This window comes from Furipterus horrens, unplaced genomic scaffold (assembly GCF_987537825.1).
Source record: "Furipterus horrens unplaced genomic scaffold, mFurHor1.1.pri manual_scaffold_6, whole genome shotgun sequence".
NCBI lineage: Eukaryota > Metazoa > Chordata > Mammalia > Chiroptera > Furipteridae > Furipterus > Furipterus horrens.
Window position 1 is genome coordinate 84,158,821 of NW_028327176.1, and position 20,654 is coordinate 84,179,474.

A 20,654-nucleotide genomic window follows, 5' to 3' on the forward strand; every position below is an offset into this window, starting at 1 on the left:
CATGCGTGTGTGTGTGAGGCTGTGTGTGTGGCTGTGTGTGTGTGTGTGGCTGTGTGTGTGTGTGAGGCTGTGCGTGTGTGTGAGGCTGTATGTGTATGTGTGTGAGGCTGCGTGTGTGTGTGTGAGGCTGTGTGTGAGGCTGTGTATGAGTGAGGTTATGTGAGTGTGAGGCTGTGTGTGTATGAGACTGTGTGTGAGGCTGGTGACAGCGACAGTGACAGGGAAGATGTGGGCCCACCTGGATGAGCCTACACCAAGCAGCCCAGGCTCTTCTCCCTCAGCCCTGTCGCCTCTGAGGCACCGACCGCTGGACTCCAGCAGGCCTGCTAGGCCAGTGTTTCAGAGTCAGCCTCAGGCAGGGCTGTGGCCGTCATCATGGGGGGAAGGCCCAGCATGGGACACCAGGCCTGGCCCGTTCAGAGGCACCCTGGATCCCTGGAGGCCTGGGAACTGGCAGGTGTTACTTGAGTAGTTCTGGGCTGTGGCTGTCATAGCAGACACCCATGTTCCCTCCCTGGCTCTGATGAGCCAGACAGACTTCTTACCCTGGAGGAGAAAGTTCTAGATCCAGCTTCTCCTGGAAGTGGCCTGATCGCTCTGACCTGTGTCTGTCCTTTCTTTCACCCTGCCCCAGCCTGGCCAACTCTGCTCACCCTTCTTTTGAGGCTCGGCTCGACCCCTCCCCAGGAAGGCCTGCTTCCCCGCACCCCACCTGCGGGGTCTCTGCCTCAGAGAGGTGCTCTCCACGCCTGTGGGGTGCAGGGTGTGTGTGCCTCTTAGCCTAGGGGTCAGGCTGCCATGTCTTGTCTGGCCTGTGCTCTGTGCAGGGGTGGTGCAGGACAGGGCCCCAAGGCTAGCACCCCAGGGGCAGGGACTGATCCAGTTCAGCTCTGTCCCCAACTCCTTCCTCTCACACCATCTGGTCCGAGGTCTGGCCCAGGAAAAGTCGGCCAATGCCTGTAGCCCTTTCTCTGCTGTGCCAGGGCCTGTCTTGCTGAGACATGGCATTGCCCTCTGACCGGGTTCCTGAGAGCAAGCTGGTAGCTTCCTTCTGGTGGGGCTCTGCCCTCAGGCTGGGGTCCTGGTATAGGGTGCCACCGCACCGCCCAGCAGGTTCCCCTCCACCTGCCTGTTCCTGTGTGCCTGGGCGCCAGGGTTGATATGGGCGAGGTAGGCGTGTGCGCTGGAGGACCTGAGCCAGGACCTACGGCCGCCCCCAGCTGCCCCCGCTTGCGGGGAGACCCAGGCCTGTGACCAGGTCCCGGAGATCACACTGGACCTGCGGGTGGTGTGCTGATGGGCCAGGAGGGGGAGGGTTGGCTCCAGCTTGGAGCTCCGAGGGAAGGTTGGGGCACCATGGGCAGGGAAGGATCGTTTGTTTCTCTCTGGACTGCTGGGCACGGTTGAGATAGTCCTCTTTCTCTCTCATCCTGGTTTTGAGTTTTAAAAAAGTGTGCTAGTGAAGGTAGGACAGAAGGACAGTCTGCTAGAGGGTGTAGGGGGGCCTCCGAAGATACAGAGGGAACTGCAGCCTTGGGGAGGGTCCGTGGGGGCTACTCGAAGGCCTGCTGGGTGCGGGTGGCGCCAGGGCCCTGCCCAGACCTGGGCCCTGCCCAGACCTCGGCCCTGCAGCTGATGAGGCTGCTGCCTCCCGAGTGCTCAGCGTGCTGGGCCCTCTGGTGGGTGATCCTAGTTAGATATCCGAAGGGTGAGTCAAGACTTATGACCCCCACTTTACAGATGAGAAAAGCAAGGCTCAGAGAGGCTCATTGGCTTCAGGTCATAGACTAGTAAGTGGTAGCATTAAACCCAGGTTTGTGTTGCTCCAAAGCCCATGTTCTCATTTTTCTGCTAAATTTTCACCCATGGCCAGGATCTGGGGTGTGTGTGTGTGTGTGTGTGTGTGTGTGTGTGTGTGTGTGTGTGTGTGTGTGTAAAAGGGGGATGAGGGAGAGAGTACATGGGAACGTGTGCATGCGTGTGTCTCAGGAATGGGCTTTGGAAGGGGATGTGGCGAGTTGGGAATGTGGACACACCTCTAGGTTTTCACACAGTCGCAAGGATACGCACACACTGATTTGCAGACCTGGTGGTTGGATGGTTCTAGAAGTAGGACAGCTGGCTCCCGGGGCGGGGTTCCCCGAGAACAGCCAGGGACAGGCCTCCAGCCCCTTGCCCAGCTGGCCAGCAGCAGGTGGGAGGGCTGTTTTGGCCAAGAGTGAGGAGGACATCTGGGACCCTGAACAGTGATGCTGAGTACCCAGCATAGTGGTCCTGAGCACAGACCCTGGAGTCAGAAGGATCTGGGTTCAGATCCTGCTTCCATCACGTGAGGACTGGCTTTACAACCTTGAGCAGAAGACTTCCCATCTGTGAGGCTTTATTTCCTTGGGTGTGAGATGGGGATGCATGACATTCTCTCCGTGGGGCTTGGTTAGGATGGCTAATACCTGTGAAGCAACTAGCAGAGTGTATTTACTCATCAGATCATTGTTATTAATTTGCTTGTTTGCCAAAAACACTTGTTGGCTCTGTTCCCCCTGGGCCTGGACAACGGACACAGCAGATGCAGAGAAGGAAGTGGCGTGAGGGACCCAGGGACACGGACAACAGGGCGGGGATCGAGTGCGGGAGGGGTGGGCAGGGGACAATGGGGGAAATGGGGCAACTGTAATAGAAAAACAATAAAAAAATAGAAAAGAAAATGCAGAGACGTGTAGGGTGGCGACCTGCTTCAAGGTGACTGAGCTTCTGGGCCTTTCCCTTGCTATTTTGGGATCATGGTGCCAACTTTTTTTGACACTCAAGGCTGTGCGCGGCCTTTAGTACAGCTGGCCTGGTCCCCTGCCCCTCAGGAGGCTTCCTGACCCTCTTGGGCATCTGTATGGCATTTCCCACCACTGCCAGGGATTCGCGTGGCCTTCACTCCTTAGTGTTTTCACGACGGCCCAGTGGGGTCAGTGAGGAAGGGCCCTGACCCCTGTTTGCAGGTGAGAAGAGGGAAGCTCCAGGAGGAAGCTGAACTGCCCACTGTCAGGCTCCTTGGGGTTGGGGGAGGAGGAGGGGAGCAAGGGGAGTGGGATTAGAATCCTGGGCTCCCAGCAGCACACAGCTGGCCAAATCAGTTGCTTTGGGAAAAAATGTGCTTTTTGAAGACCTGCTGGTATCTCATAAATATGTCATTTAAATGCCCATTAATTCCCTGATTTAGGAACTAATCGGTGATTAATAGCTTTGGCTATCTATTGTATTTTCATTTGCTCTGCCAACTTGGCTTCCAACAGTTCTGAGTTACTTGGAACAATTCTCCTGAGCCCCAGGTGCCCCCCCCACGCCCCCCCCCCCCACCCCGTTCCCTCCAGACTCTTGCTCCATAGAGGAGAAAACTCTGCTGCCCCGAGGAGCTGTCTCAGGAAGGTGTGGCGGCTGAAAAGAAACCACAGCTGTAGCAGGGCTCTGAGGGACTGAGCACCAGGAGGGAGAGGGCAGGGACGTGCAGGGCACTGACTGACCCTTGGTCCAGAGGCTGCCTTGGCTTACCTCCTTCACGCCAGGACGCAGTCACAGGCTTGGTTAACAGATGTGTTCCTTTTGGCAGGTGGCCCTACCCCGGGCGGCGGTGCCCCCTGGCACCTTCAAAATGTCCTCAGTGACTCAGTGGAGAGCTCGGATGATGAATTCTTTGATGCAAGAGGTGAGTGAACCCCACCTTCCCGTCACTGGCTGGCTGATCTGTTTGGAAGCCCCAAGAAAGCATCTCCACTGGGGGCTATTATCTCTCCCCACTCAGACACTGCAGTTCCTTGCACACTTTGTACTTAGCAGTCCGTGGGTTCCCCGAGGGCTAGGGCTCTCACCCACTCCCGCACTCTTTGGGGTATTTGCTGAGTCCCTGGTATATTCTAGGAGCTGTGCGAGGTGCTCACGCCGCTGCAGTAAATGGGTGGGCTCGCTCAGTGCCCTCCTCAGCTTACATCTGGTGAGAGAGGTGCACGTGAGACAGTTACCCAAAGGGAAACGCAGTCCCAAATGGGGAACAATGTCACTGCGTAGCAAGTGCCAGCTGCTCATAGAACGAGCGAGACCGGGGCACCTGACTTGGGAGGGGTGGGGACGTCATGAACATCCTCTCTGTGGAACAGAGGGAAGGAGTTGGCTCGGTGAGGAGCGGGAGAAAGAGCCTTCTAGACAGGAAACAGGTGTGACGGCGCTGAAGCAGGAAATATGGGGGCAACCCAGGAACAAGGAGGCCCAGGGGGCAGGGAAGAGGAGACATGAGGCTGCCTGGGACCCAGTAAGTGACTCAAAAGATTAGCTCATGGACGGGAGGGGAGCTGTGATGAAAGCAGGGACCAGTTTAGAAAGGCGGTTGCTCAGATGAGAGATGATGGCGGGCAGGGTGTCGCCTCTGCACCCCAGGGCCGAGTCTGGCCAGCCCACAGGACTCAGCCAGGGGCGCTCTTTAAGCGACCACGGGAGAACAAGCAGCATTGTGAACGTTGGATGTGAGGGCAGCAGACCGGGTGGGCATTTCAGGCAGAGCCATCAGCCTGGGCAAAGGCTCAGAGGGGAGGCCGTGCAGGGCAGGTGTGGGGACCCGCGGGAGGCAGGGTCTGTGTGGAATTGAGGAGAGAGGACCCTCACAGCTGTGCTCCCGTGGGCTGCGTGGGCGTGGGTGAGGAGAACAAGGGCATCCTCTCTGTCCCAGGAGGGTCCCCAGTTCTCACTTGGGTGGCTTGGTCCCCCTCTGGGAAGTCACCCTATTTGGGGGTTAACTTCCTCCCGAGACAGGGTCAACTTTGAAATGCCTGGCAAAATGGGGTCTTGAAAGAGAAAAAGACTCTGCTGGGAAGATATCTGGACCCAGAGCAAACCACCTGGGACATGGGCTCATCCACGCCATGGACTTGTTTGTGACCTTGGGCAAGTCTTTTTACCTTCTCTGGACCTCAGCTTCCCTCTTAGCTCTGTGCCTCCAGGAATGGAGACGACCCAGTTCTGGAGATTTTTGGGAAGTACAGCTGGGGGGTGGGATGCTGTCTGGCTCCAGCCTCCCTCATTCTCAGCTCTGGGCCCAGGAGCCCTCCTAAACCAGCCCATTTGGGGCCCATTTCCTGTCTCCCATTGGAGGCTGCCAGGGCTGAGTTCCTCCATAGCAACGAAGCCAGAGTGTGTGTGACAACAGTGGCTTCAATATTTTGATGCTTCTAGCACATTTATTTAAAATATTTGTGCAGTTCATTAAGGCTGCACATTCCCAGAGGACGGTGATGGCCCCCGAGGGAGGACTGTGTGGGCGGCGCCGGTCAGCTCTGCTGCCATGGGGCGGCGTCGGGGTGGGGAGGCCCTGCTCACCTGCCAGCTGCGGTGGACACATGCATCTGCCCTCCTCCCAGCCCAGCACTGCCCCCCGCGGCTCTCTGTCCTCCCCTCCCGTCATCTCCCTGCTCCGTCTGCAGTTCCCAACTGGCCGCATCCCTCTCGCCTCTCCTCTTGGAGGCCCTCCATCTCTGTCTCTTCCTTCCCCTTGCTTCTCTCCCCCACCCTCGCCCCACCTCCAGCTTTCCTTCTCTTCACTGCCCCAAGATGCCAGGCTCGCCCATCTCTTTCTCAGTCTCCCACCCCTCAGCACTCCCTGCCCGCCTTGTGCCTCTGCTCCCTCCTCCCATCTCACCCCTTCCAGAGCATTGCAGCCCTCAGCCAGGGCAGCTGCTCCCCAGGCTGCTGGAATCCTCTTTAGTTCCGAGTTGCCAACTCCAGACCTCCTGTCTGACCCATGCGGCCTCCCTGGGCAGGGCCTTGGCATGTTTCCTTGGCTCAAGGCAGTAAGAGGTGGAAAAGCCACCTTCCCCGTTCCCAGGAGCTGCAGCAGGCCCCACCCTCTCTCAGCATCCAGACTGGGCCACGGGTGGCTAGCTTCCTGGGCATTCTTGGAAGGGCCACCTCCCTGGCCTCTTTTCTCCAGCCAAGCTGAGCCCTGACCTGACATGGTGGGTGGTCCCTGTCCCCACGTGAGCAAGGCCCTGCACCTTGCTGCCTCTGCGATTCTGGCTCCAGCTGTGATGGAGCTGCACTGGTAGGTGTCAGCACGGAACAGGTCCTGAAACATATGTCCTCCTCCTCGGTGTCGGTGCGCTGATGGGGAAACTGAGGCCAGGCCATGGAAGGGACCTCCCAAGATCACACATCAGGGTGGAAAGGAAAGGCTGGAACTCAGATGTTGAATGTCCAGGTCAGGCCTTTTTCTTTGACTTATTACTGAAATAAAGACTTTCTTCCCTTCCTGTCTTCCTCAAGCTCCAGCCTGTTGGCCCCGCACTGGGGTTACCTGGTGAAATGAAAGACCGCCATGACTCATGATCTAGCAGCAGAGGGGAGACTCTTTGGCCCTGGGGGCTCTGGTTGTATACGTGAGGCATGGGAGGGATTGGGGTTAGTCAGGAAAGGAGTACGGATCCGCCAGGTCTATAACAATCCCCGGGCAGCATGCTGGCTCCTTTGGCCAAGGCAGCAGGCCTGGGCCTCAGGGGTGGCTGATGCCCCTGGTTGGATGCTGCAGGGTGGGCAGTGGGCTCCAGGGTCGAGACCCAGAAGGGGTACCACTCCCTTTCCTGTCAACACAGTGAGGCCATCTGGAGAGCCATGGCCTGGTCTACCAAGGTTGGGGGATGAGGGGATGTGCCTCAAACACAGATCATGTCAGAGCTGGGGGGGGCGGGGGGGGACTCAGGATTTTTAGTTCAATACCCCATCCCATGTTGCAGGCAGGGAACCTGAGACCAGTGAGTCAGGAAACTTGCTCAGGGTTACATGGAGTCAGAGAGAACAGGGGCTAGAATCCCAACTCATTCATTCACTCTTTCAAGTGCTTCCTAGGTATCTGCCCATCAAGCATCAGGCAGTATTCTAGGCGCTGGGGCACAGGGGCACACACATATCCTGCCCTCGCCCTCATGGAGCCTTCAGTTTAGTGTTATGGATGGTGGGTGGTAAGACAATATCCAAGCATGTGAATTATGTTGATAATTACCATAAATAAAATAACATAAAGGAACAGACATCTCACCAAAGAAGATATATGAATGACAAAAAATTAAAATAAGGTCAACATCATTAGTCATTAAAAGCAAATAAATGCAATTAAAACTGCAGTGAGCTGCTACCGCACACCTATTAGAACAGCTAATTAAAGCAATCAGAATATAGAGGAATGGAACTTTCAGACTCTGCTGATGGGAATGTACAACAATACAACCATTTTAGAAAGTAGACTGTAGTTTCTTAAAAAGTTAATCAAAGCAGCCCTGGCTGGGCGGCTCAGCTGCTTGGAGCATCGTCCCGTACACCAAAAGGTGATGACTTCAATCCCCGGTCAGGGTAAATATGGGAGGCCACTGATCGATGTCTCTCTCTTTCTCTAAAAGATCAATCAATCATGTCCTCGGGTGAGGATTTACAAAAAAGAAGTTAATCGAAGTTAAGTAAAACATCAGCCAGCCTGTCCACTCCTAGGTAATTTACCCAAGAGGAAAGAGAGGCTCAGTTCACCTAAGACGTGTCCATGAATGTTTACAGCAGCTTTATTCATGAGAGACCCAAACTGAAAAGAATTCCAATGTACATCACAGGGTGAATCGATGAATAACTTGTGCTGTGCATTCATGCGATCAAATACTCCTTGGCAATAACAAGGAATGAAGCGCTGACGCAGGTGCCATGTGGATGAATCTCAGAATAAGCGAGCTGGGCAAGAGGAGTCAGATGGAGAAGGAGCACATGTTGTGTGATTCCATTTATACAGAGCTCTAGAAAATGCAAACGAATCTACAGTGACAGGATCAGGCCAATTGCTGCCTGGGGGCAGAAAGGAGGGATGAAAGGACAGGAGGAAACTTCTGAGGGTCATGAATGCACAGCCACTGACTTGATTGGGGTGATGGCTTCATGGGCGTATACATATGTCAAAACTTATCAAATTGTACGTTCTATTTTTTATTTTATTTTTAGAATTTAGAGATCTAATGGGCTTTCTTGAACAATTCATGAATTGGACAGCATCCCATCTAGTGCAAATAGAGAGGGGCTCCCTCAGATTGTGCTTTTTAAATATGTATACTTCATTGAATGTCAATGACATCTCAGTAATACTGTTGAACAAATGGAGGAGCTCCCTCCAATATAACAGAAGGGAATGTGATAGAGTGGCTGGGTGACCGCAGGAGGCCCCCAGATGTGGCCTTGAGCAACGAGCTGAATAACGTGAAATGAACCAGGTGAGCACTGGGGGAACAGTGTTCTGGATGGTGGCGACAGCCAGTGCAAAGCCTTTACCAGAGGAATGAGCAGGAAGGCAGGGGGGCCAAGAGTGAGCCAGGGGGGGCCCGCTTAGTGCAATTGGCCCTCTGCCCCAGTAGAGGGAGGGAGAGCAAGCCCGACCCCCTAGCCTCAGGATGTGCTTTGCTGCCCAGGCTCCTGGGTGGCCCTGGGTACCGCTGCCCTGCAGGAGGCCAGAGACTCTGAATGCAGGGTCGCTGATGCAGGAAGGGCCTGCATGCCTGAGCCTGGCGTAAGCTGCACCCTCACTGGGAGATGGCTGGGTGACAGGTGCACTGGCCGGACACTGGGTAAGGAGAGTTCAGTGACTAAGGAGGGACAGCCAGATGTCATGTGGTTCCTGGTGATGAAATGCAGAGTTCTAGAGAGAAAATGAAAATCTCCTTTAAAAAAAACCCCCAAAACACGATTCTATTTATTTATTTTTCGAGAGAGGAGAAGGGAGGGAGAAAGAGAAGAAGAGAAACATCAATGTGTGGTTGCCTGTCGCACGCCCCCAGCTGGGGACCCTGTCTGCATCCCAGGCATGTGCTCTGACTAGGAATCGAAGTGGTGATCCTCTGGTTCGCAGGCCAGTACTCAATTCACTGAGCCACACCAGCCAGGGCTCTGCCCCTGCTTTTTTAAGGTAGTAGTTCCAAGCTTTTTCAAATATGAAGCAATCCATTTTTAAATTTTTAAATTCTTGACATTACAGAACTAAACAGGAATTTATTAGCATTCCACTCTTACCTTTTTTATTGACAAACAAATAAAATTCATGGTCCAAAAACCCGAAACAAAACTAAAAACAAGGAAAAGCTTATAAAAGTAAATATGAATCCCAGCATTAACAGCTGAACAGAGAATGTGATTTTTCGCTTCTTAGTGGATGATAAAGTTGTGTAGAAACGGAACACTTACGAATTATTTTAAACCTGGTATCACTGACTAGTTAGATCGTGGGAAAAGAGCAGAAAGGGGTAGGGGTGGAGCTACCGTGTTCTAGCTGCACTCTCTGCCCTTCTCAGAGGAAACTGTCCTTTGGAGCCACCATCCCAACAAGGGCGCAGGTGGAGGCTAAAATGACCCCTGTGGCATCAGATGAGTTTACTGGGGCTGTGGTTGGGTAGGTCAAGCATGAGCCACTCATGACCTGTTTCTATAGCAAAATGTATGTCTTACATAGAAAATATCAGGGGAACCCTTAACTTTAACCTTCTACTTAGCTGCAAATCAATAGTCCAGTTAGAGAAATCTTGAAAGTCACCAAGCATATGAGTTCAAACAGAGGTTCGGACTTACCGTGGACGCAGCTGGTGGAAGGCAGTGTTGGTGGGAAATGCCGTGAGCTGGCAGGCAGGACAGCGGAATTCTTGGCCCAGCCCTGCCCCCGAGGCGCTGCGTGACCTGGGCCAGCTGTGAAATGCGGGTGCCCCTTCCTTCACCTTGGTGGCTCCTATCAGCCCTGAACATTCCAGGAGGCTCCTAGGCCTTGTTGGCAATGGTGCCCAGGGCAGGTCCCTTACGTTCATGGGAGATACTTGTTTTCTGTTGCCTTTCCCTGCCGGCATCCTAAACAACAGCCCCTTCTCAACACTGTGAGTATGCACAAGCAGGCCAGGCCCTGACCGTTGCAGGGGGCAATGTTGGCGGGGCTGGGGGTGAGGAAGGAGTGGGGGGCACCAGGGTGTATTTTCAGGACACAGCCAGCCCTGGGTAGCTTGACAGGAAGCAAAGCGTGGGACTCCGTCCCTTGGTGAGGGAGGGGAGTCCTGCTGGGTGGGAAGCTGGCACTTTTTGGCTGTCCTTTGTTCTCGTGCTCTCTCCAAGCTCAGCACCTTCTGACCCTCCCCTCCCCGCACCTGGCAGGTGGCTGGGGCCCAGGAGCTGGTCTCTGTCCTGCACAGACTCTGCTTCTTGCTCTGACTCCCTGGTTTCCCCCAGCAGCCAGGAGGGGAAGGTGGCACAGGACAAAGCATCCCAGTTTACAGGCGAAGGCACTAAGGCGGGGCCGGCCTCAGAGAGAATGAGGGCACAACACAGCTCTTCTCCTCCAGTCTGGGCTTTTCCTGTGATAACACAGCTGCTGGAACCCCAAAGGTGGGGGAGAGTCGGGGAAAGCAGTGCAGGGCCCCGGGGCTCAGAGGACCCAGGTCTTCCTCAGGGTTGGGCCACTGACTGGTCACTGGCTGTCCTCAGGCAAGTCTTGAGTCTCTGGGTCTCAGGGTCCCTCCCACAAAATCTGGAATAGGGTTGTTTCTCTCTTGTGCAGAGTGGGAGGGTGTCCCTGTGGGAAGCTGGGCATAGGAGCCCTCACAGAAGCAAACCACAGGTGTGACGCTGCTCCTGGCCCCCCTCCCATTGGGGGCGGGGGAGTGGGAGCAAAGGGCATTGATCAGCCCCAGAGGTTTCTGGACGTGGGCTGAGCGGGGACCCTCCACTGTGTGGGGGCGAAAGAATAGTAATACATTTCCTCCTACCTTCTAACTTCTTCCAGGCTGGACTAATAATCAAATTAACAGGAGAAAAATCAAAGTTTAATAATTTACATAGGCATGATCATCCCATGAAAATTCCAAAGACAGTGAGGCAACACTGGCTATAGAAGACATTTTGGACAAAGGAAAAGGGGGCGGGGGGGGGGGGAGAACAAAGTATTAGGTTTCAGAAGTGAGAATGGGCCATTTGCAAGTAGTTGAGGCAGACTGGAGCACAGGTGACAGTCAAGTCCTTGCTGGGTGGGGGCAGAAACAAAGGGACCCTGGGTATCTGGCTAACAGGCCCCCTGCCTGAAGCCCTCTTGTTTACCCTACTTAATTCACGGTAGGCTAAGGCCACATCCTGAACTCTTCCTGAAGCAGGTCTGTCTGTCTGAATGTCTTAGGCAGGAAAGGTGGGTGGTTCAGAAGTTCTCTCTGAGTTTTGTTTCTTAACTACTTAAAATCAATATTCCAAACAGCAGCTTCACGGTAGCAGAATTTTGGTCCCTTCACCTGCCACGAAGAGAGAGGAGTGGTAGTGGCTGTGGGTGTGGGGATGAGAGGTTTAGCATTCTTGTCTCCCTGAGGCCCCAGAGCAAAGTGGACCCACGTCCTTGGGAACACTGGTGCCGTGGGCTGGATGCAAAGGGTGATGTATGGCATTGGACCTGCCGGTGGCAGGTGGCCACGCTCTCAGCTCCATGAGCTGGAGGGGAAGTCTTCCTACTAGGGAACAAGGAGATTCCCTGCTCCGAAGTCCCGTGGATCCAGCAGGAACTGAGGCCCGGGGCAGGAAGAGAGGCTCTGCTTACGGCACTCGTGGCTGTGCTTAAAGGGGTGTATCCAGGCTTTGGTCAGGGTTGGAGTCAGTCTGGGGTCAAGGCCAGCGTTGTGGTGCTCTGGGTGGAATTCAGCCTAACTTAGTCTGGGCAGGGGCTGCGGCTCAGTCGGGGTGTTGTACGTGCAAAAACCGTGTCCGCACCAGAGGTCTCAGGGGATGAGTATTCAGAGAACAGTCGCCAGACGTTGAAGAGCAGAATCACTAACCGGGACATTTATCCAAAGAAGCCCTTTGTGGCCTCTGTGGGCCCTGATGGGAGGCACGTACCACAGTGAGGGGAAGTTGAGCGGAGACCTAAAGTCTGGTTTGCCTGAATGACTCCGAAAGGAGAAAGGAGCAATCGTGGGGTGTGTGTGTGTTGCCAGAGTGAGAATCTGAAGGCTGAGTTTTGGGGGGTTGGTGGGCAGAGGAGAGGCCCACAGAAAGTGTGTCTGGGAGGTGGGGGGGGGCAGCTGGAGAGACAAGGATGTGGTGAAGGGATGTTACCCAGCAAAGAGGGGCTTGTTCATGTGGTGCCTTGGTGTAAGACCCAACAATTAGTGTTGGGAAAAACACGTCTTTATTTACAATATTCCAGCCTTGGGGGAGCTGTGAGCACTTCAGCTCAGAGCCCTGGTTGCCCAGGAGACCTAGCACTTCCCTTGCTCCCCAGGCTATAAGCCAAAACCAAGCCCAATAGTTCCCCATCCCCTATCTGTCAGCTGTCTCCTTTAGGATCTGGGGTACGATGTCGTCAGCCTCCGTATAACAGTCCTGGAAAGCATGTGCCATGTTACACTGGATCACAGTGAAGTCCAGGAAAGGCACGAGTCCTAAGGGTGTCCTCTTCACATGTCCCAAGTTCCAAGAGTCCAGATCGAGTCCAGGTCTGCAAGGCAGAGTCCTTGGTGGCTTTGGAGTCAGCTGGAGTGGGCACAATCAAAGCAGCAGCGTGCCTGCTTTCTTACTAGCCCAGGCCACGTGGCCGGATCCTGACTACAGGCAGCTCGGCTGCTTCTCACAGGGCTGCTGCAGCCGCTGCTCCATCGGGCTCCTCTGACATGTGCCTTCCACTGTGCGTCTTCTCAGGCAGGCGGGGGCCCCTCTTCATTTTTCCAAACATCATGGCCCCTCTTTCACATCAGACCTCATGGCCCACCATGGGCCCTTCTTCCTCCTTTCAAACAGCATGGTCCCTTTCCTTCTGGCTCCTTTCCTTCTGGCTCTCTTTTCCTTCTGGAAAGACTTGGCTATCTCCTTGTCATTGATATGCAAAGTATCTTAAACAGTATCATCAACCCTTTTACAGGCCTTCGCTGCCCGCCTGCCATAGATATGCAAAATACCTTAAAAGCTGTATTATTTCCTTCCCCCATCACCAAAACCAGGGGCTGTGGGGAATGCGGGGATGGCACTCTGTTACAGGGGCAGGGAGTGCAAGAAAGGAAGGGAGAAGATGAGAAAGCAGAGGGAGAGAGAGCAAGAGAGACCCAGAAAAGATGGGGGAGAGGGCCACACACACACACACACGCACACACACACACAACCAGAGAGAGCTGAAAGAGAGACAATGAGCCAGAAGGAGAAAGAAGCCTAGAAAAAGCAAGAAAGACCTGCCTGGCTAGAGAGATCTTGAGGGGGCAGGATCCAGAGAAAGAGAAAGCCGGAGAGTGAGAGAGATCGAGACATATCTGCCCAGAGAGAGGAGAGAGACAGGTGCTGGGGTGAAGAGAGAGGAAGAGCAAGAGTATGGGAACGGGACTGAGACCCACCCAGACCGAGGGACAGACCTGACCAAATGCCTGAGAGACACAGGGAAATACAAGGACCAAGAGGGACAGAGACCAATGGAAAGGGATCTGGCAAGACCAGATCAGAGTGGAACAGGGCCAGATGTCAAGCAGAGAGGAACACGGAGCAGTCAGAGAGGAAAATACATTTACTAAAAAGACAGACAAAAGACCACAAGGGAAAGTGCAGGGTCATGCACACAACTAGGAAGAGAAGAAAGAGGCCGAGGATGGTGCAGAAGTAGGCGTACTCAGACCTCAGAGTGGGGCAGGACCCTCAGGGTTCTGATAGCTTCACCCCCCCCCCCCCATACACACACCAGGGACAGAGTTCACACATTGTAGAAAAAAAGGGAGCTGCGATGCCTAAGCACCTGTTGAGCACCTGCTGCATACCGGGCACGATACCAGGAGCCCCAGCATGCCCTGCATCAGAGCTGTTTACTGTTGCGTTCTTTCACAAAGCTCTGTTCCCGAAGGATAGAAGTTGGGTCTCACAATGCACGTAGTAAGTGCTCAGGAACCCATTCATTGCCAAGTGAATGTTTAAATGTACAAGTGGGGGATTGAATGCTGTGCAATGGAGTCAGGAGACACAGACAGACTGGGCTCCAGGCGGACCCTGACTGCCCTGCTCTGGAGCAGGGCCAGAGTGTCGTGGGGGCAGACCACAGCATAAGTGGAGTGATGACGGGCCATCCCCTTCATGTGCTGTTTTCCACCTCTGTGCTCTTAGCGTGTGCTGGCTGTACTTGCAAACACTCTGCCTTCATGGCTTCACAGCAATCCTAGCAGGATTGAAGAGTCCACATAACACCAGAACTGAGCTCTTGCCCCCCTCGTCATCCTGCCTCCCCCAGAGTAACCCTACCTGACATTTGTTCACAGTGCTTTGGCTGCTGTAGCTTTTGCAAATGTAGCATGTCACTGTCCTCATGACAGCTTGCTAGAAAGAGTTGTAGAACCAGAGTTGTTATTCCTATTGCAGAGATTAGAAAACAGGGAGAGTGGAAGGATAGCTATAGAGCACATGCTCACAGGTAGCAGACTCTGGACTGGAACCCAGTCAGGGCTCTTCCCAGAACACAGTGCTGCTAAGAGGTGCTCATGGTGCCCTGGGGGAACACACCATGCCGAGTAAATTGCCTGGGTGTGAGTGGTGCCTGGCTGGAGCCAAAACAGGATGCCCGGCGCAGGCCATCAGGAGGACAAGATGGGCTCATGGAAATAGTATATATGAGTTTAAATACTGGCTCTAGACATTGACATTGAGCAAATTTCTGAACTACTCCATGCCTAAAATGGAGATAATAATAGTAGCTTTTTAGTATTTTATGAGAATTAAGTGAATATTTTTAACCCTCTTATAACAATCTCAGTGCATGGTAAGAATGTGATGTGCTGTTAAATGAATGAGTGAATGAATGAAACAAGGCAGGAACCATTATCATCATCATCAACATCATCATCCAGACCCCAGCCAGAAATGGGCCTTGGACCGCTCAGTTCTAGAGGAGTTCAGAACTCTGGACAGCTCCCGAGCTTCCACCAGTTCTTTCTCAGTGCAGTGGGTCTCATCCCTTTATTTCTGGTTATCATAAGCTTAAAGATTTCCCTTGCCATTCTTTACTATCTATTCTATGAGGGAGGACACACAGTTTTTTTTTTTTTTTTTTTTACCAGGAAGACCCTTCAAAGAGAGAGGAGGGCACATTCCTGAGGGGTTATTCTTGAGGAAATGCCCCCTTCCGGGAGGAGGGATGACACCAGATGTGAGGGACCCAGGGGCTTGTATTCAGTGTGGACAAGGACCGCAGCCCCATCGATTTCTCTCATAGTAATCACTAAGCTCCAACGGGAAAGAGCAAGGAAAGAGACAGGGTGGAGGGGAGGATTCGGGCTGGGGAATGAAGGCACTAATAAGTTCATAAGATTGCGATGTGGGCCAAGGGTTCTGCACAGCCCAAGCTTGCTCAGAACCAGAAGTCCCCCTGCTCTTCCAGTTCTCCAGAGCTGGCCCTTGCCCACTCAAATCCTGATCCACTCAAATCCTGATGCAGCCTCACTTCTCACGGGAAGAAATAGCCACCCTCTCTCTCACTTATGACCACCCTCTATGCACGGGGCCTTCACACTCATCACCTCCTTCCATCCTCACGACTCTGTGAGTGAGACATTTCCAGTCCCGTTCCATGGACAGAGAAACTGAAGCTCAGAGGCACGTAACTTCCTCAAAGAAAAACTGTTGGCAGTGGCAAAGTGTTTTGTTTTGTTTTTTCCTTTCCCCAAACACACTTCCTTTCAAGAAATTTTGTTCTTAGGGCTAGGAATGGAGCCTTCCGTGGGTTTTAGCCTCTCGCATGACTTTACTGCAGTGAAAAATTCCTGGACGTGTCACACCTGTCCTAACCACAGACTTCCTTCTCAAAGGGAGACATAAGTGCTCCCTCAGAGATGCCCTCCCTGCTCACGCCCATCTCTGCTCCTTCCCCCAGAGGAGGTGGCCGAAGGGAAGAATGCCATCCTCATCGGCATGAGCCAGTGGAATTCGAATGACCTGGTGGAGCAGATGGAGACCATGGGCAAACTGGAGGAACGCCAAGGTGAGATTCTGCTTCTCTCACGACCCGGCTGTGCGCACGCGTGCGTGGCAGGGTGGCGTGAAGGGCTGGCCATTTGGGGCCAGGACTTGGGTCTTCTATGAAGAGCCATCAGTCTGTCTGGGCACCTCCCCTCCCTGAGCCTGTGACCCCTGAATTCTGTGACCTGCAGGAACCCTCGTGGGGGATTTCTGTGGGGTTTTCTGTGGCGCAGAAAGTCCCAGGGCACTTCAACAGAATGTCCTTTGTCCCCAGGAATGTGACAGGTGGCAGGATCCAAGCTCCAGCCAGGCCGGTGGTGGCGGGACCTTTGTGAAAGTAGGGTGGCGCCTGGAGGAACCTTTGAGGGGTGACAGGGGCGGGGGCAGCAGTGGGTGTTGTCACCTTCAGGGCTGAGTTGTCGAAGAAGGAGTATGTGTCTGGGAATGAATCCCGGAGGCTTTTTATGGAGAGGAGTTTTGAGCAGGAGCTTAATCCGCAGACAAAGCGGGCGTGTCCTTTCCGGCTTCCCCCATCTGTGCGTTTGACCCCATGGCATCACTGACAGAACGTCCTTTACACATCTGCTGGGTGTAAAGTGCGCATGGGAGGGGCCCAGTGTGATTCAGTTGAGGCCTCTGACGCGTGATGTGTCTCACAGTATAAGTCAGGACATAGGGAAGTCGGGCCCCAGCTGAGGGTTGTTGGGCCCAGAGGGACAGGCAGGAATTTTAGAAGGAGGCGGGAGAGGGGAGCCCAAGGAAGGGCTCCTGACAATGAAGCAACGGAGCCAGGCTTTGAAAGGGAAGTGGGGGATGTAACTGAGGAAGTCATAAAATCTGAGATGACATGTGGGGAGACCAAGGCTCAGAGAGTAGCTGCATGTGATTAAGGTGCCACTGGAGTGAGGCGCAGAGCTGGGGCTGGAACCCGTCGGGACGCAGGGTGCTCAACTCTGTGTCTGTTACCCTGAGGCCAGTCTTTCCTGCCCCTCCTGCCCACCCCGCATACCACTCCTCTGGTTTCCCTTCTTCCTCGTCTCCTCTTTTCTTCCTCTGCCGGCCCTGCGATTCCTCAGTCGCGGTCTGGGCCAGGGCTGCTGCACTGGGCAAGGCCGGCCTATCAGGCGCTGTTCAGTGAGATGGTCCTGCCCCAGCTCAAGAGAGAGACACATCCTGATGCTGTCCCTCTCGGTGCTGGCTGTCTGGCCTGTAGCCTCTGCTCCTTTGCTCCCCACCACAACCCCCGATCCTGCCTCCTTGGTTTTGAGCCCTCCCCATGCCGAAGTACCCGTCCTGAGAAGTGGACAGGCCCAGGATGACTGTTCCATTTCATAGATGAGGAAAAAAGCCAAGGCTCAGAAAAGCTCTGCCTTGCCCAGGTGTCCTCCAAGCTTGTGGTGGCATCATGCTCAGATCTCTTAACTTCTTGATTCCCAGACCAGGGCTTCGCCTCCCAAATTGGACTGAGGCCAGGCACAGTCCTGGGCCCCTGCAAAGTCAGATCCGAGAAACCCAGAGTCTTAAAGAAAACCCTCCGCAACCCCCAGGCCACCGTCACATTCACAGGCAGGGCAGGCTCTGAGTCTGGTCATCAAGGCCAGTCCAGAGACCAGGGCCCAGTCTTCGCAGACACACATTTGCAGGCGGACCCTTGTCTGCTCTTTCCTTCACCCCAGGAACCCTGGAGGGGGCCCAGAAGGGGTCATGGGTTCCAGGTGCTTCCCCAGGACAATGCCTGGTAGCCACGAAAAGACAAACCCAGACTTGTACTCACCACCCGTCTGGTCATCCATTTCCCACCACCACCCTCACTTGTCTGCCAATAAAAAATGTGTGACTCAGACACTGTGAGCTAAGGAGTAGGTGACCGAGGGGCGTGGTGACTGGGAGAGCAGGGGAGAAGGAGGCAGAGGCTGAAAAACTGCAACTTTGGAATCTAAGAGGCCTGGGTTTGGAGGCTGGCCCTGCCAGTCTGCGGCTTGGAGGCCAGGGAGAGTCACATCGCCTCTCTGAGCCTCAGTTTCTTCATCTGCAGAGTGGAGCTCATACAAAAGCTGTGAGGATCAAATGAGCTGATACCTGCAAAGTGCATTCAGTAGCAGGCCATTAGAATGCTGGAAGGGGGAGAGGAGAGCGGACGGGGGTGCACAAGTACAATTCCAGCAGACGCTTCCTAGCACTCGTGAGAGGCTGAGTCAGGGGCAGTGCTTTCCTGAGTCGAGAATTGATGCTGTTTCCTCCCAGGATAGAATGGGAAGCAGGAGGGAGAGAGAGAAGAGGGGGCGAGGAAGAGGGGAGCAGCCGTGTTTCCATCTTCTTCTGAGTCTCATTCCTCAGGGGAGTCATAATGTGAATTCCCACAACACGACAGAACACACACATTAATTTCATTCGCTTTAACAGTCATTTTTGGAGTCATGACAAAGACTCAGACCTGTGCTGGAAGTGGGGGGCGGGGGGGGCAGCGTAAACAGGAGCAGGCTGGTGTTGGTATGCCTTCAGGAGCTCACAGTGGAGAGGAAGACTATGCTCTCAGACGGGCTGAGGAAGGGGACTATTTGGCGGAGAGGGAGGCCTGCAAACACTTGGTGGGAAAGGCTAAAATCAAAGTGGGTGGTGTAGATGGAGCTCTACTGCCTCCTGCAAGTGTCTGTCCCTGAGACATGGGGCTCCACCCTCTTTTATGGCTCATGCTCTGGCGCATGGCAGCTGCCTTTGGTGATGACCTCCAAGCCTGTCTCTGGCTAAGACCGCCCTCCTGGGCCCTAGACTTAGATTTTCAGGACCCTCCTACTTAACTCTCCCTGGATGTCCCGACTCTTCATGCTTTATAATTTCCTTCTAAACCTTGATTATGTTTTAGTCCACCTCTTCTCTATCTCCTTAGCCGTTTGAAGCTGTATTACCTGGGCACCGTCAGATTGTTCTGTTTTCTCCAGGTCTGGAGGGTTACTACTTCTGGGTGTTGGTGTACGTATGCATGTGTGAGTGTGTGCTGTGTGTCTTGGATTTTGTTTCATTTTTTTATTGTGAACTCATCTTGGTCACTCCTTTTTTGCGGGAATCTTGGGTGTCCTAGGATGCGAAAATGTCCTTATGAGAGACGGTCTCACGTTTCTGCTGGGCCTGAGTGTCTCTCTAATCTCGGACATGATGTGTGCTCAGTTTACCGTTTAGTGCTTCCATTCTAGGTGAGTGGTGTAAACGTAGACCCCACACCCATACGTGGCAGAAGCTTAGGGTTTTAATTACTCATGGGTAACTTTTCTTTTTTGCTGTCTGTGAGCGGTTTCTTTGCTGCTTCCCCCAAGGAGTGGTGTTTTCCTGAAGTACCTTTGGGGATGGAGCAGCCCTTCAGCAGTTCCTGCGGTACCAGGAGCTGCCCTTTAGCTCCTCACCACCTCCCACAGGCCGAGGCCCGTCTGTGGCGTTAACAGTGTGGTTTTCAGCTTCTGGTCCTGGAGCTTCTACCCATCGGAACCCTCCATGGGTCTCCTCCAGATCCAGCTCCGGCTTTTGGCTCTGGATGGCAGGTCCCTCGTTGCTTCTGGCACTTGTGTGTGATCCATTCTTTATTTTGAGCTTGGTTATATATTTACATTTTTTGGTAACATATTGCCTAGTATATATGTAGTTTAATGAAGGGGAGCCTTCAGCATCAGTTCAGTTCACTTAACTTATATATTATTATTATTTTACAATTGCATGTTAACATTTTCAAGTGTACAGTTTAGGAACATTAAGTGCATTCATATCATTGTGCAGCTATAAATCATCCATTTCAAGAACTCTTTCATCATCCCAAACTGAAACCCTGTGCCCATTAAATAGGAACTTCCCCTTCCCTACTCTCCCTCACTCACGGTTCCTGCCATTCTGCAATCTGTCCCTATCAATGTCACTGCCCTAGGAACCTCATGAGTGGAGTTGTACAGTATTTATCTTTGGTGTCTGGTTTGTTTCAATCAGCATAATGTCCTCAGAGTTCATCTGTGTTGTGGCAGCTGTCAGAATTTCTTTCCGTTTTAAGGCTGAGTACTATTCCATTGTATGTACCCACCATAATTTGTTTATCTCGTCACCCATTGGTGGACATATTTCCACCTTTGGCTATTGTGAATAATGCTGCTATATATGTACACGTTAGTGTACAAATAGTCACCTTATTTTTGGATACATTCTTATTGTAAACAAACAAAGACACAAACAAAGTCTGCCTTATTTACTGCCCATTGCAGACATTACTGCCAGGTTTATCAATGCGGAAGGTATTTCTATAGACAGAAATCAGATTGTGTGTTATTGCTGCCACATAACTTTTATTTTTCATTTAATAGTAGATATTGGAGAGCTTTTCATATGGATATATATAGATCCAACTCATTCTGTTTACCTGTGCTATAGTATCCTCTACGATAGATGGACTATAATTTATTTAACCATTCTGTAGTGGTAGATATTGGGATTTTTCATTATTTAAAAAAAGCTACGTGGGTTGAAAGTATAAGCATTGACAGTTGTAATAGATACTGCCAAAAAGCTTTGCATCAAGGCTGTGCAAATTTATATTCACACCAGCAGTGGATTAGGTCAGCCATCTCTCCACGGTGCCGCCAGACGTGATCTTATAAAACTTAAACATTTGATTGATGGGTGAAGGTTTTTTT

The 20,654-nt window shown here is 52.9% G+C and overlaps 1 protein-coding gene across 1 annotated transcript in view; it reads left to right on the forward strand.

Moving 5' to 3' along the window:
* LOC150006673 (membrane-associated phosphatidylinositol transfer protein 3-like) overlaps positions 1-20,654 on the forward strand; it is a 61,534-nt gene that overhangs the window by 21,584 nt on the left and 19,296 nt on the right. The window contains exons 3-4 of the mRNA XM_090281987.1: positions 3,599-3,694; positions 15,902-16,009. Of these exons, the coding sequence (XP_090138113.1) occupies positions 3,599-3,694; positions 15,902-16,009 (204 nt within the window). The remainder of the gene's footprint in view (positions 1-3,598; positions 3,695-15,901; positions 16,010-20,654) is intronic.